The sequence below is a fragment of the Capsicum annuum genome, chromosome 5, assembly GCF_002878395.1.
Source record: "Capsicum annuum cultivar UCD-10X-F1 chromosome 5, UCD10Xv1.1, whole genome shotgun sequence".
Classification (NCBI taxonomy): domain Eukaryota; kingdom Viridiplantae; phylum Streptophyta; class Magnoliopsida; order Solanales; family Solanaceae; genus Capsicum; species Capsicum annuum.
In genome coordinates, this window is record NC_061115.1 from 108842430 (window position 1) to 108858197 (window position 15768).

General features: G+C 38.2%; 1 protein-coding gene across 1 annotated transcript; it reads right to left on the reverse strand.

Annotated features, from left to right (window-relative positions):
* Positions 1-8522: 8522 nt before the first annotated feature.
* Positions 8523-9032, reverse strand: LOC107871845. Its single transcript, XM_016718717.1, has one exon. It carries the CDS (start codon positions 9030-9032, stop codon positions 8523-8525), a length of 510 nt encoding a protein of 169 aa, XP_016574203.1.
* Positions 9033-15768: the final 6736 nt, after the last annotated feature.

The window sequence follows — 15768 nt, forward strand, 5'->3', positions numbered from 1 at the left end:
GTTGGAGTAATAACATGTAAATTAGGGATAAAGTAGTAAAGTAATGCCATAATCCATAATATGAATACCACTAAAACCCTATATCATATGCTGGGAAAAAGGGGAACAAGGTTTAGCATGCATTTTTAAATCATTAACCTGGACTGTGTTGCTTTACCATCCTAAAGGCACCCACGGGCTATATAGGTCTAGCTCTCCCTGCTGAAAGGGCCTAATGTGTGTTAGCCGCACGTACAAGATAAAACCTAAGAAGGCTAATGCCTTCCCCAAAATATAAAGTTCATCTCATGTACACAGTCACTATGACCAAACCTCACGTCGGCAAACATGAGTTTCTAGTATCGATTCCCTTGGGACCTCTACCTTCCATGCCTTTGCTATGCAACCCCCTTTAAGCCCATACTAAAACCATTTACACATTTCCAATCATTTACCAAGGAGTCTTTTAATTAGGCATTTCCCATTGGTATCGTTATACCAAAATTAGAGCCAGCAAATTTATCGTTTATGCCATACAAAACCATTCAACCAAATTTGACTCCAAAGTTTCCAATTAAACCAAAATTGTAGCCATCAAGGCCTTTCTAAACCATTTGATAAATAAACCAAACTAATTCATGTTCTATTTACCATTTATGCAATGCAACATTTCAAAAGAATAGCCAAGCAAAGTGATAAATCATATTCCAAAGCCAATTATGCAAGTAGGTCGAGGTTATTATCAATTTCCATACCGAAACCATTTATTTCAGGGAATCCATTGTACCCCTAAATCCATTCATTATCCCCATGCACCCAAAGATTTCATAATCATCAATTTAATGCATAACAATTCAATAATAATCATGGAAAAATGTTTAAACCAAATACATTCAAAACCCTCAACCCATAGTTCAGAACCCAACATCAAAATCATGAATAACAAACCAATTTTTCATGCCATTAATCTAATAAAAGTTTAGGGAAAGAGGTACATACCTTAATTGCCAATAAATTTGAAGAAAACCACACCCTTAGTACCCTAGATGATCACCTCCTTGAACCTTAGCCTTACTTAAACAGAGGAATTTGAGAGAGGATGCTTGAGAGTAATAAGAATGACCTTTATATAATGAAAGCTGATAGAATTAGGTCCTTCTAGTGATAAAAAATCATTTCTAGGTGAAAGGACCCCTTTACCCCTCATCCTATTTTAAAAATAACATGATAACCAGAAATTACTATAGGTCCGTGGCACAGACCTTATCACGGAGGTCCAGCATCTATGCAATTGACCTTATTGCAGTGATTATCTTTTATGTGACAAAGGTTATTGCAAAGACTAACCTATGTGGCACGCTAATATCACAGAGGCTTACTACCTCCGTGACCCAAAACCACTCCAAACCTCGTCCAAAAATTTCAAAACTTTTTCTGGTTACCCTTTTAACATTCCCAAACAAAATTTGAGTCAAAAATTGATATTTCAAGCACAGAAAGACCAAAAATAAAATACACAAAATTTGAGGGTTATCCTCGAATGATGAGCTAAGACACATTTCTAACAAAAATGATAACAACACACCATAATCAAAAGATAAACCCGAATAACAACAAAGAAGAACAAAATTCATACCTCAAGCTTCGTCATTCGTCACATGGAATAGAAATGTATACTTAGCCTTTATATCCTCTTCCGCCTCCCAAGTGGCTTTTTCCACTTTATGGTTCCTCCAAAGGACCTTTACCAACGATAAATCTTTAGTCTGCTATCTATGAACTTGTCTATCTAAGATCTCTACCGGAAACTCTTTGTAAGATAGGGAATCTGAGACACCAACATTCTCAATAGGTACCGACAAGGATGGATCACCCACAGATTTCCTTAACATGGACATATGAAACACAGGGTGAATAAAATCCAAACTCGTAGGCAATTCTAACCCATAAGTAAACCTCCCATTTTCTTCAACATCAAATACGGACCAACGTAAAAAGGATTAAGCTTCCCCTTCTTTCCAAATTGCATCACTCCTTTCATGGGAGACACCCTCATGAAAACCCAATCACCCACATCGAACTTTAACTAACTTTGACTTATGTCCACATAGGACTTTTGGTGACATTAAACAGTCTTAAGCCTATCCCGAATCACCTTAACTTTTTCCATAGCTTGATGAACTCAATCAAGATTGAACAACCTTGCCTCACCAACTTTGAACCACCTAATTAGAGATCTACACCTTCTACCATACAATGCCTCAAATGGATCCATACCAATGCTAGAGTAATAGCTATTATTGTACGTAAACTCCACAAGAGATACGTGGTCAAATAAACTACCGCCATAATCAATTACATAGCTCTATGCATATCTTCTAATGTCTGAATGGTCCTTTCCGCTTGTCCATCCATCTATGGGTGGAAAGTGGTACTAAGGATCACTTTAGTCCCCAAACCTCGCTGAAATGAATGCTAAAAGTGAGATGAGAACTTAGTACAATGATAAAAAATAATGGAAATTGGAGCACCATGCAACTTCAAAATCTCTTGAATAACCAACCTTGCATAGTCCCCAGAAGAATAATTAGTCCTCACTGGCAAGAAGTGAGTAGACTTAGTCATCCTATCCATGATGACCCAAATAGAATCAAACTAGTTTCGAGATGACAGAAGGCAGGTAACAAAATCCATATTTATCACTTCCTATTTCTATACAGTCAACTCTATTCTTGAAATAACCTACTAGGACTCAAGTGTTCTACTTTCACTTGCTAACACACAATGCACTTAGACACAAAATTAACCACACCCCTTTTCAGTTTATTCCACAAATAGATCTCCTTAAGGTTGTGATATATCTTCATTGAACCAGGATGAACCAAATAAAGCAAATAATAAGCCTCAACCCAATTTCTACATTGCAGCCCATCCACTTCAGGAACACACAACCTTTCTTGGTACCTAAAGATACCATCACCAGGATAACGCTCAACACACTCCTATAATTAAGGGGTTAGGTGGTCGTTTTTAAGTAACCCAATTTGAATTGGGGTTAAATCTCAAGGAGCAAATTATAGATTTCAAACATTATGGGTGCTCAAATTACTACGAGATTAACCAAAATTCTAACAAACATGACATGTAAAATAAAATAGGGGGATTTATCAGGGAACTTTTTATACGATCTTTAGCAAATGATGAAGAGAAGATGTTTTTGTTTTAACCAATGATGTTGGGGGAAATCTTGGGATTATGTCAACCTAAAGGTAAAATCATATGGGTTAATAATGGTTTAGCATGAAATTTAGTTGTTAAATAAAGGATAGGCTAGGTCGGAGGTCATTGTGGTCAATCTTTCAATAAAACCACAATGATTTAACCCGTTGGGTCTTTTGAGCACCTAACAAGTGTGAAATTCGTAATCACCCAAAACCTTAATCAAGCATCCCTATTTCTAGGATGATGCTCTTGACATGATTTACATCCCTAATACACCTATTTCTATGATTGCAAAAGGGAGCAAAGCATAGGCTTAATTGTCCACCCTTATCTTGTCCCCCTATAACCCTCTTTCAAAGATGTTATGGATTACCTCATATTTTTCTTCATCCCTCTTTCAAGGATGATAAAGGGTTTTTAGAGTTTGGGGTTTTCACCTATCAAACCCATTTGGAGATTTGGGGCTTTCACCTATCAAATTCTATCTCATAAGCTTAAACAGTGGTGAAATCCTTACTCAATAAATAATAATCACACAAACACAACAATAACCACACATAAATTACACTCTATTCAACATAATCCCAAGACTCAATTACTTAGCTACTCATGAAGCAAGTAAAGAGAGATATACCATAAGGATTATCCAAAGCATTCATTCTTCACAAAAATCCTAAGAAATTTAGTCTCCAAAGTTAATTACACACTTTCCCAATTAGAGTTTTATGTCTAGAATTCAAAGATATCTTATGAGGAAAGCAATACCCAAAGAAAAAAAAGATTTTGCTTATATATTGTTTGGGATTCATCTAAGTGCTTTTATAGATCTGCCCCAGGGCATATACCCGCATGACTGTGATTACGCATGTCTGTCCGCGATTGCATCCATGCGACCACGGTTGTTTGCCACGACCTCATTATGCTGATCATCTTGACTGACCGCGACCACAGATTAAGGACCACGGTCGTGGTAACTGAAGCTGATATTGTCCAGGTTTTCAGCTGCACTCTTCTTTTCTTTCTTTTTATCACTGTTAACTCCAATCCACATCTTTTGATCTTCTCAACTCTATGCCTACAAAGAATGGATATTAGTGCATTTACTCACAAATGTCTCATTTATTCATTCAAAACAAGGTAATGTACATGAATGTTAAGTGAGAATGAGTAGTAAAATCACCACTCATCATACCACCAACTTAAGGCTTTATTTGTCCTCAAGCAACACTACCCATTATTATGAGACAATTTCATATGTATGCCCTCAATCTATTGCTCAATGATTAATAAGAATCAAACTTGATTGCTACCACCAAAATCTTTTCACACATGGGCAAATAGGCTTTTAATGACTTCCCTCATCACAAAATAAAATAGCAAAGGATGCCATAGACTTTGGGGAGAAACAATGTAACAACTACCAACACTCTAAAAATGACTCACATGTTGACTACAATCATGTAATACTTCCTATTGTCTCATTGTGCGAAAATGAGAAAATCACCCATCCCAACTAGTTCACATGCCTCTTCACAAGAAAGGGAAAATTCACACACCTAGTCACCAAGCATGTAACAAGGAATTTTAAGTGCAAACACTCACTCTCTCAAGAAATTCTCCATGTTGTCGAGTACCATGCCATAAACTTGCCCCTATTTTCAATCACCACTACAATGGCACACTTGGTTGGGAATCAAAAGGGGCTTTTTGTGCTTTTAATATAGGTTTAGCATTAGGGTAGGATATCATTTAGGAATAATATGCCTACACCCCTCCTTGAACATTCACATCACACTTTTTCAATCCTTTATTTTGGCTAAGGGCCACTCTTCTTTAGTTTCTTTCTTTTCGCACGCCTACTAATAGCTTTCTTTGTGTACCCCTTTTCTTTAATTTCTTTTTCTTGCAACTTACACACACTTCAATCCTTTGATGGACTCATTCATTTTCTATTTATTTATTTTTGCTATTCAAGCTCATGAGGCATTTCATTACAACTTTGTGGCCTTACATTTTCTTCCATCAACCTTTACCACCCCCAACTTAGGCTTTTAGCCTCAAGTTATATTTTTAAGTTCCAGGAGGGTTTGGGTCACAAAAGAGATAAAAAGAAAAGGTCATGGGTTGTAATGAGTTTTCCAAAGAAAGGTCCAAAAGCTCAAAGTGGGTACTAAGGATAATTATGCATGGGTAGGCTTTTTAGGCTAGAGTGGGCTTCCAAAATTACAAGATGGCCTATGATCATTTTACCAACCAAGTACAGTCAAAATTTAGCCTTGAAAGACTAATGGGGCAAGTTCTAGATGGTACAAGTACACATGAGATAAGGACAATTAGCCTCACACACATGGCATGCGAACATTATTAGTGGGTTCAATTATTCTACCAGCTCGAGAAAAAAATAAAGTATTCACTATTTTTCCAAAGTCAACTTTTGGAGTCATAGAAAGAGGAAAATTTTTTGTCACAAAGTTGTTTACGTCCATGCCTTTGAATTTTGCAAGAATTTCAAATGGAGGAGGTTATTTGCTTTTGTATTCGCACCACACATAATTTGACAATCATGGCAATCACCCAAGCTATCATCTCACATTGAAAATCATTGTATGGGTGGCCCACCATATGGTTACTCAGACTTCACCAATGGATAATAATGAAATCCCAAATTATCAATGCTACAAATACTCAAACTTCCCTTGCATTCTATGGCCTTGATGCTTGGTGCCATGGGTACTCAGATTTCCCCTGCACCCATGGTTGGAAACTTAATTGTAGTGGAACTAAAATAAGATAACAAACTTAGAACAAAATAGCTAATCTATGCAAATGTGGGCACCATTAGAGTGCCCGATTATTACAAACCCAAATAAAAATAAAGATAAGAATTATCCAAAAGAGCAAAAAAGTATGCAGAAATATCAATAATATAGGCTCGAATTAAATGAATAAGACTAAGGAGACACCCCCAACTACAAATGGCATCAAGGGCTACTATCACTGTTGGAATCTGCATCACCATCATTTTCCTCAAGATCAAACCGGATGGGGCCTTATCATCACTGTCCACCCAAGAAGAAGGAAGTCTATCGTGGGGCCTTAGAACCTTCCATAGGACCTTCACACCCTTCCACATCCTGATAAAGAACTCATCCATCTTTTTCTCCCTTGTAAATATTTTTTATGTGCGGTGCGGAGGTCTCAGTGTGACTCTGCCAAAGAGAAGTAGGCCTTTTCAAGCTTATCAATAGTAGCTTCTTGCTTCTTTTGGTCTTTCTTGTACTTTTTATAATTGGGACATGACACATAAGAATGATGCATGATAGAGGGTTCTCCCAGTCCTTGGAGAAAACTAGACACAAGCTCTTTGATGGCTTCAATATTTACACTAATCTCCTTAAGAGGTCCCATGGTGGTTGGCCTACAAGACTCAGGCTCACTGCATGTTAGATTTTCCACGTCGATCTTCCTTTTCTTGCTTTTGCTGGGAGCACCCTTACCTCTAATCCTTAAGGGGTAAATAGGAGTATTAGGGCACACCCATATATCACTAGCATACTCTTCCACCCCCGCTCTTTTGCAAAGTTTTGTAATCAAGGAGGGAAAGAATAGATGCGTACCGCCTTGGTCCTTGAAATGATCTATTTCATTAACCACGAGTTGGCCAACATCTAAAGGGATGATTCCTAGAATACGTGCAACCATCCTAGTATATAATTCAGGGATTGTTGTCATGTAGGTGCAAAGAGAAACTCAAATACAAATGATGTACAACCATATCTAGGCCTCGAAAGTGAAGTCATTCATGGAAATATTATTTTTAGTCTTGGTCCACGAGACTTCTTTTTTGGGGCATAGTCGTTGTGCTAACCAACTCCCTGATTTACACCCCTTTGATTTGAAGTCACTCATGTCAGTATGCTTGGGCCCATAAACATCATTGATTTGTTTAGCCCCAACTTTCACCTATTTTTCTTGAATATTGACAGTCACATTGAGTGGGTCCAAAAAAGAGACTTCGCTGATATTTGCATAAAACTTATGAACCAATTGTTCATTTGCAATGCATGGATTTAGGGTGAAGCACGGTCACCCTATGGCTTCAAGTTTGTCATGTAGTTCTGGTAGTTTCTCCGGCATATTTTCTAAGAAAATTCCTCTCTAAGGCAGTAGCTTTGTCCTCAAAAGATCCTTCTAGTAAAGAGTTTGGAACTTGGGTACCATGAACCGGGCGTGATCATACTTATCCATGATGTTATCCTAAAAGCACTAAGCACACATTATATCTTTTGATGATATTTTAAGTATGTAAACTATGCTATATTGGTCACTAGAGTTCATTGGAATAGGTGCTTGGTGTTGCTAGACTAAAAGTTGGAAATGAAGGATTTTTGGCATAGAAAGAAGATTTCCTCAGTTACCGCAATCGTGAGTCTAGACCGCGTTCGCATTACCAAAATTGCACTACCTAAGGCTAGTTTTGTGTCAGCTCTGCATGTTCAGATTTCTTCCAAATTTTGGATACTAGTATGTTCTACAATGTGAAAGCATATGAAGATCATTGGAACAATGATAAAAAGTGTGAATGCCCTTTAGAAAGAAAATATAAATATTGAAAGTTCATTAGAGCATTTCATCAAACACTTGTTTTGCATATCTCATTTTTCTACCTATTTCACACATCATTGGGTACTTATGATTTCCCCCACTTATGTACACACCTTAATCAAATAGCCAACATCACACCAGTACCAAGTATGACAACAAGGAAAGCATAACAATCAAAATTTTAGGCCCTTCTTAACCATGCATTCTATGGCCTATTTTCATAATTAAAGTCATGGATTCATGTCACCTACCGGAGTTGTGATGTAACGGAATGAAAGGATGCTATTTGAGAGCTCACAAACTTGGCCAGAAATTAGCCCAAATTAGAGAGCACAATCCTGAAAGGGAGTGTGAGAGAAATGAGAAAAACTAGGGGTTAAATGGAAAAAATGGCCGCATCTGCGGTTAAAGGACTGTGATTGCGGATATTTGTCTGACCGCGATCGGACTTAGGGACCGTGATTGTAGTAACTAAGAGCAATTCTTCTCCCCTGTTTAGCATTTTACTCAATTTTTGACACATTTCTCCCCTGTTCAGCATATCCAATGCACTCTATAGTGCCACAAATACATGGGTTATTCATATGCAAAAGATAATATCTACCCTATAAAAACATAACAAAAAAGGATATGAGCCACTGTCGTGGAATATTTGAGTTGCCTCCCACCTAGCGCCTTCGTTATCATCGTGACATAACATCTTCTTTCCTTTATTTTCAAGGTGGGTCCTTAAATTTCTCTTCATTTATCTTCTTATTTTCAATATCCACCACGGATACTACTTGCAACTCCACGGTTTGCTTCTTTGACATGCAGATTTTGAAAGAGACCTCTTCCTCTTGCACTCTAAATTTTATCTCCCCCAGCTCTAGATCAACAATGCCTCTTTCAGTGGCTAAGAAAGGATGACCAATAATGATAGGAACCTTTTTGTCCATTTCACAATCCAATACCACAAAATCAATCAGGAGAATGAACTTATCCACTTTCACAAGGACGTCAAACAATATACCCACCGACCTTTTTATAGAGCGGTCTGCCATCAAGAGTTGCATAGAGCTTGGCATCGGGGTATCCAAACCAAGTTTCTTGTATATGAAAAGAGGAATTAAGTTGATTCTCCCACCAAGGTAACATAGAGATTTTGCAAATTCATATGTCCAAATTGTGCAAGGAATAAAGAATGCTCCAGGGTCATCTTTATTTTCTACAACCTTGCTATCCATGATAGAGCAACATCCATGAGTGACCTCAATAGTATCACCTTTAACAACTTTCTTCTAGGATATCAACTTAGCCTATCCCAAGATCTCTTGGATAGCTTCAAGCAATAGGATGTTTATCGATAGGTTACTAAGTTTAGCCATGAACTTCCTCAATTTTTCATTCTCCTCTTTTTTATACAAACGTTGAGGAAATAGGGAGGAACTTGGATGGTTGTTCTTGCTTCAACTTGTGGCCTTTCAAATTCAACCACCTACTCATCGCTTTCATTAACCTCTTTATCATCATTTACCTCTCTTCTTTAAGGCGTCACCTCCTTTGATTTGGCCTTGGGTATATTCTCACTTATGTCTTATCTATAAGGTTCCTCAAGTGCTCTTCCACTCCTTGTGACAATTGCTAGGACTTAGGCATCGATCTTTGGGTCAGCAATTATGTCACTCAAAAGTCCACTTCTAGGTCTAGAATTTAATTGCGTGGATATTTACCGCACTTGGGTCTCCAATTTCTTGATAGAGGCAGAGTGAGACACCACCATTTGAGAGATTTTAGAGAAATCACCCTTCAACTCATGGACCATCTTGTCTGGGCCTTATACTCTATTCAAGACCCTTTCTAAAATATCCCCGGTCTTGAACTTTTTAGGGTCAATGACACTAGATTCCTTGGATTGAGCTAGATCATGAGGAGGGACATAATGTTCATAGTCACATTCATGATCTCTTCAATCCCGTTCCCGCTCACAGTCCATCCAACCTTGGTTCCCACCTAACCTTTTATAGGTAGGGCGGGAACCCCCTAGTATTTTATCAAGTACCAGATTTATCCATCTAACTTCTTTACCTCTTCATCAACTTTATAAGATTTTGATGCTACGATGTTTACCGCTTGCGCAGGTGCACCCATAACATGCTTTGTCAAGAGCTCAATTTGGGTCATCATTTTGGCCATGTTATCCTCCTTTTTTCTTCTCATTTTCATTATTCATTAGCAACCAAGAGGTAGTATAAGGGGTTTTGGAAACTTTGGTATCTCGGGTATGCCAAGCCTGATTTTTTTTTGATACTTCTCCTATCAATCGGAAGGCCACAAGATGATGCAATCTCACTATAAAGTCGTCTGCCACATTATCCACCACCGTTTTGTTCTATGGATCAAGAGAACTATAGAAAATCTTGAGGATCATCTTTTTTGGGACCTCATAATTTGCGCATTGGGGTACTTTTCATTAAACCTCTCCCAAGCTTCAAATAATGGTTCTCCCTTCATTTGATGGAAGTTTACAATCTCATCCCGCTTTTGAAGCATTTTTTATGGTGGGAAGTATCTATCAAGAAACACTATGGTAAGCTCTTCCCATGATGTAATTGAGCTGGGTGGAAGTGAGCAAAGCCATAAAACTGCCTCACCCATTAGCGAGAGTAGGAAAAGTCGAAGTCAGATGGATTCTTATGTAATGTGTGCTATGTTAAATGGCGCACAAACTTCCGTAATGTTCTTAAAATGGACATTTGGGTCCTCATATGCTTGACCCCCATACAAACCATTCATTTGTAACATGTGAAGCATAATGCTAGTCACATGAAACACTCTATTTCCATTGGTTGGTGGAATGCGAATTGCACTTGTTTGTCCTGCTTCATTTAATTGGGTTGCATCATCACGAGGGGCATCGAGGGGGCCCATATTGATTGCGTTATCACTCATTGCTCTGTTTACGCTTTGATTAACTACAAAAGATTCAAAACCAACAAATAAATTAAATTACACCACGCTGGGTATTCCAGAGTAAGAATGCTAAACAAGTTAAATCAATTTCACTCCCCTACAATGGAGCCATTTTGATAACGTTGAACTCACTCCCATAATTGAGGGGTGAGGCGGTCATTCTCAAGTAACCCAATTTGAATTGGAGTCGAATCTCAAGGAGCGAATAATACACTTCAAACACTACGTGTGCTCAAATTACTACGAGATTACCCAGAATGCCAAAAAAAATGACATGTAAAATAAAATGGGGGGATTTGTTTAGGAACTTTTTGTATGATCTTTAGCAAATGATTAAGAGACAACACTTTTGTTTTAACCAACGATGTTGGAGAAAATCTTGGGATTATGTCTACCTAAAGGAAAAAATATGTGGGTTAATGATAGTTTAGCATGAAATTTAGTTGTTAAATAAAGAATAGGCTAGGTCGAAGGTCATTGTGGTCAATATTTCAATAAAACCACAATGCACCCATTGGCTCTTTCGAGCACCTAACAACTGTGAAATTCATAATCACCTAAAACCTCAATCAAGCATCCCTATTTCTAAGATGATGCTCTTGACATGTTTTGCACTCCTAATACACTTATTTCTAAGATTGCAAAAGGGAGTAAACCATAGGCTTAATTGCCCACCATTGCCTTGTCCCCCTATAACCCTCTTTCAAGGATGTTATGGGTTACCTCATATTCACCTTCATCCCTCTTTCGAGGATGATAAGGGGTTTTTAGAGTTTGAGGTTTTCACCCATCAAACCCATTTGGAGATTTGGGGCTTTCACCTATCAACTTCCATCTCACAACCTCAAGCAATGGTGAAATCCTTACTTAACAACTAATAATCATGAAAACACAACAATACCCACGCACAAATTACACTCTACTCAACATAATCCTAAGACTAAATTACTTAGCTACTCATGAAGAAGTAAAGAGACATATACCATAAGGATTATCCAAAGCATTCATTCTTCACAAAAATCCTAAGAAATTTAGCCTCCAAAGTTAATTACACACTTGCCCAATTAGGGTTTTAATTCTAGAATTCAAAGATATCTTATGAGGAAAGAAATACCCAAAGACGAAAGGGTTTTTTCTTATATATGGTTTGGAATTTGTCTAAGTGATTTTACAGATCTGCCCCTGGGCATATACCCGCATGACCGCGATCGCACATGTCTGTCTGCGATCACGTCTATGCGACCACAGTTGTGTGCCACCACCGCATTATGATGACCGTTTTGACTGACCGTGACCGCAGATTGAGGACCACAGTCGCGGTAACTGAAGCTGATGTAGTCTAGGTCTTCAGCTGCACTCTTCTTTGCTTCCTATTTTTCATTTTTAGCTCCAATCCATATTTTTTGATCTCCTCAACTCTATGTCTGCAAAGAGTGGATATTAGTGTATTTACTCATGAATATGTCTCATTTATTCATTCAAAACAAGGTAATGTACATGAATGTTGAGTGAAAATAAGAGGTAAAATAACCACTCATCACACCACCAATCTCAAAAGCCATTACCTTATGCTTACCCACATCATCCTTGAATTTCATCAAGATAGAATCCTACACCTGCTTCTCCTTAACCTCAGTGCCAAGAGATGACTTCACCACCTCTTACATAAACACATCGCCGTCCTCAAAATCTAAGAGACAAACTCCAAGATTAGCCAAACGGTGAATATCATTCACCAGGTTTTTCTTCTCCTCCTCCACATGAGACAAACTCCATATAGATAACCTTCTAAGAGCATTAACAACCACGTTAGCCTTACCTGGATAATAGTGGAGAATCATGTCATAGTCCTTGAGAAACTCAAGCCTTTTCCTCTGCCTGAGATTCAACTCCTTGTGGGTAAATACGTATTGCAGGCTTTTATGATATGAAAAGATGTCAACATAGACCCCATATAGATAATGCCACAAAATCTTCATTGCGAATATCACAACCAACAACTCCAAATCATAAGTTGGATAATTCCTCTCATAAACTTCCATTTTCCAAGAAGCATACACCACTACCTTTCCATACTTCATTAATACACAACAAAGTCCCACCCGTGATGTATCACAATAAACCACGAAGCCAGCACTACCCTCAGGAAAAGTCAAATCAGAGCACAAGTCAATTTATCTTTCAGCTTCTCAAAGCTTCCTTTACAAGCATTGGACCATAAAAACTTCACCTTCTTCTGCGTCAACCTAGTCAAAGGTGCAACAATCAATGAAAAGCTCTCCACAAACCTCTTATAAAAATCCTATAAACCCAAGAAGCTTCGAATATCGGTTGGATTCATGGATCTAGGCCACTTAATAGCTGCAACCTTCTATGGTCCACCATGATCCCTTCACTAGAAATAACATGACCCAGAAAAGTAATGTCATTCAACAAAAACTCACACTTTGAAAACTTAGCATATAATTGCTGATGTTTTATAGTTTACAACACAACATAGAGGTGACTGGCATGATCCACCTCATTTTTTGAATATACCAGAATATCATCTATAAACACAATCACGAATAAGTCCAAAAATGGACGGAATACCCAATTTGTGATATTCATAAATGCCACCAGGGCATTGGTCAACCAAAAAGACATGACCAAGCACTTGTAATGGCCATACCGAGTATGAAAGGTAGTCTTAGGGATATACTCCTCCCTAATCTTAAAATGATGATAACCCAATGGAGGTCAATCTTAGAGAAATACTTAGCACCTAAAGTTGGTTATACAAATCATCAATCTTAGAAAAAGGGTACTTATTCCTCACAGTTACCTTGTTCAACTAACGATAATTAATAAATATTCAAAGAGAACCATCTTTTTTATGTTCAACATCAATAGGAGCACGACACGAAGACACACTATAGTGGATAAACCCTTGTCGATAAAATCATTTAACTACTCCTTAAGTTTGTTCAACTCAGCCAGAGCCATTTTATAAGAAGGGATAGAGATAGGATGAGTGTCCCAAAGAAGATCAATCCCAAAATAAATTTCCCTGTCGGGAGGGACACTAGGAAGATCATCAAGGATGACCTTAGAAAATCCACTAACCATGAGAATGGATCGTAAAGTAGGACCCTCAAAGTTAGAATCCTTAACCCAACCAGATGATAAAGACACCCCTTGGAAATCAATTTCTAGGCTCTAAGATTTGATATGAACCTTCCTTTAGGCACTAAGAAGCTCTCTTTCCACTCAATAACTGGCACATTAGGGAATTGGAAAATAACCTTATGGGTTCGACAATCTAAATAGGCATAGAACGAATGCAACCATTCCATCCCCAAAATAACATCAAAATCTAGCATGTCTAATTCAAACATATCTACCAATGTTTCCCTACCACCAACAGATACCACACAGCCCCTATAGACTCTTATAGTAACCACAAAGTCTCCACTAGGGTAGAAACACAAAAGGGGTTTATAGTACAAATAAAGAGAGAAGAGCTTTGACATACCAGTGATGACATTAGGTGATGCCTTACACTCCTAATGGGTAGAAAGAGCATACAAGCAATTCTGACTTGTGCCGGTACTAGATGTGGCACCTTTGGTGCAGGACCTGACGACGTGGCATCTGGAACCTTATTGGCCCCTGAAGCAACCTTGCCCCCAGGGAAACCCCTCAACATATATCCTAGCAGGCCATAATTAAAACACTAATTTTCCCTTTATCACAGAATCTATGATACAACCAACCACACAGTTTATAAGGAGAATATGGCGGAGCTAACTGGGCCCTATAGGCCTGACATTGACACCCTGCGCCCTAGAACTATCACTACTCTAAAAGTGATGATCTTCGGATGACTTTAAATAAGGAGCATTAGCCATTATATAAGAACTTGAGTTTCCCCACCTCTTCTTAAACTATTTCCCACCATCTCTACTACTCTGCTGCTGAACTCTACCCTTATATGAATAGAAAAACTTCTTACTCTACTTCTCTCCTATATCTACTTACTTTTTTTTAACCTATTGTATATACACCACATGTCTAGAGATGTCCATATCCTTGTTTAACAAGGCAACTTTTCTCTCCAAAATCAAGTCATAAGACAAACAAGAGAAAATTTTCTCATTCTAGCCCAAAGGCTAGACACTAGCTCAGGAACATATCAAGACAACTGGTGGAATTTCAAGGCATGCTCCTTCACTGACATCCTGCCTGCTTCACATTGACAAACTTGTCTGCTTTCTCCTCTATCAACTCCTGAGGAAAAAAGTGGTAAAGGTATGCACTAGAGAAATGCTACCACAAAGAAGATTTAGCATCATCCCCCTAAGTTGCTCCCCCTCTTCGTACCATTACTATGCCACATCCTTCAACTAATAACTAATGAATTCCACACCCTCTACATCAATAGTATGCATAACCTAAAAGATCTTCTCTATCTTATCTTTAAAACTTTAAGGATCCTCCTCAACCTTAGTACTAGTAAAAGTTGGAGGGCTCATCCTCATAAACTGGTCAACTCTAGTAGCCTCAAATAAACTCCTAAAAATACCAGCAGAACCTATCTGGCGTTACTGAGATGTCACCAACTAAGTCAATAGATGAATAGATTGGTGGAACTTAGCATTAGTGATATCTCCCCGAGGTAACTGAACATGAATGTCACCCTCTGGAGAAGGATCAGTAGAGGCAGGTGGGACTCTACAGGGATATTAGAAGCAGCGATCCTAAACCGAGTATGTACCCTATAAGTTAGATGAGATTCGACAACATTGTCCTTAGGGATAGATGAGTTTGCATAAGTTTTAGATTATCTAGGAGGCATGATCTGAAAGGGGAATAAATTGGGGTTATAGGTGTCCAAGACCTTAGACTCTATAGCCCAAAAATAAGACAAACAAAAAAGGGAAACATTCCTAAGTGCCTCATAGCCTCTCTCTTATAAGTGTGGTATGCTATACACCCATAAAAGAGAATCTACCTGACATGGTTTTGTAG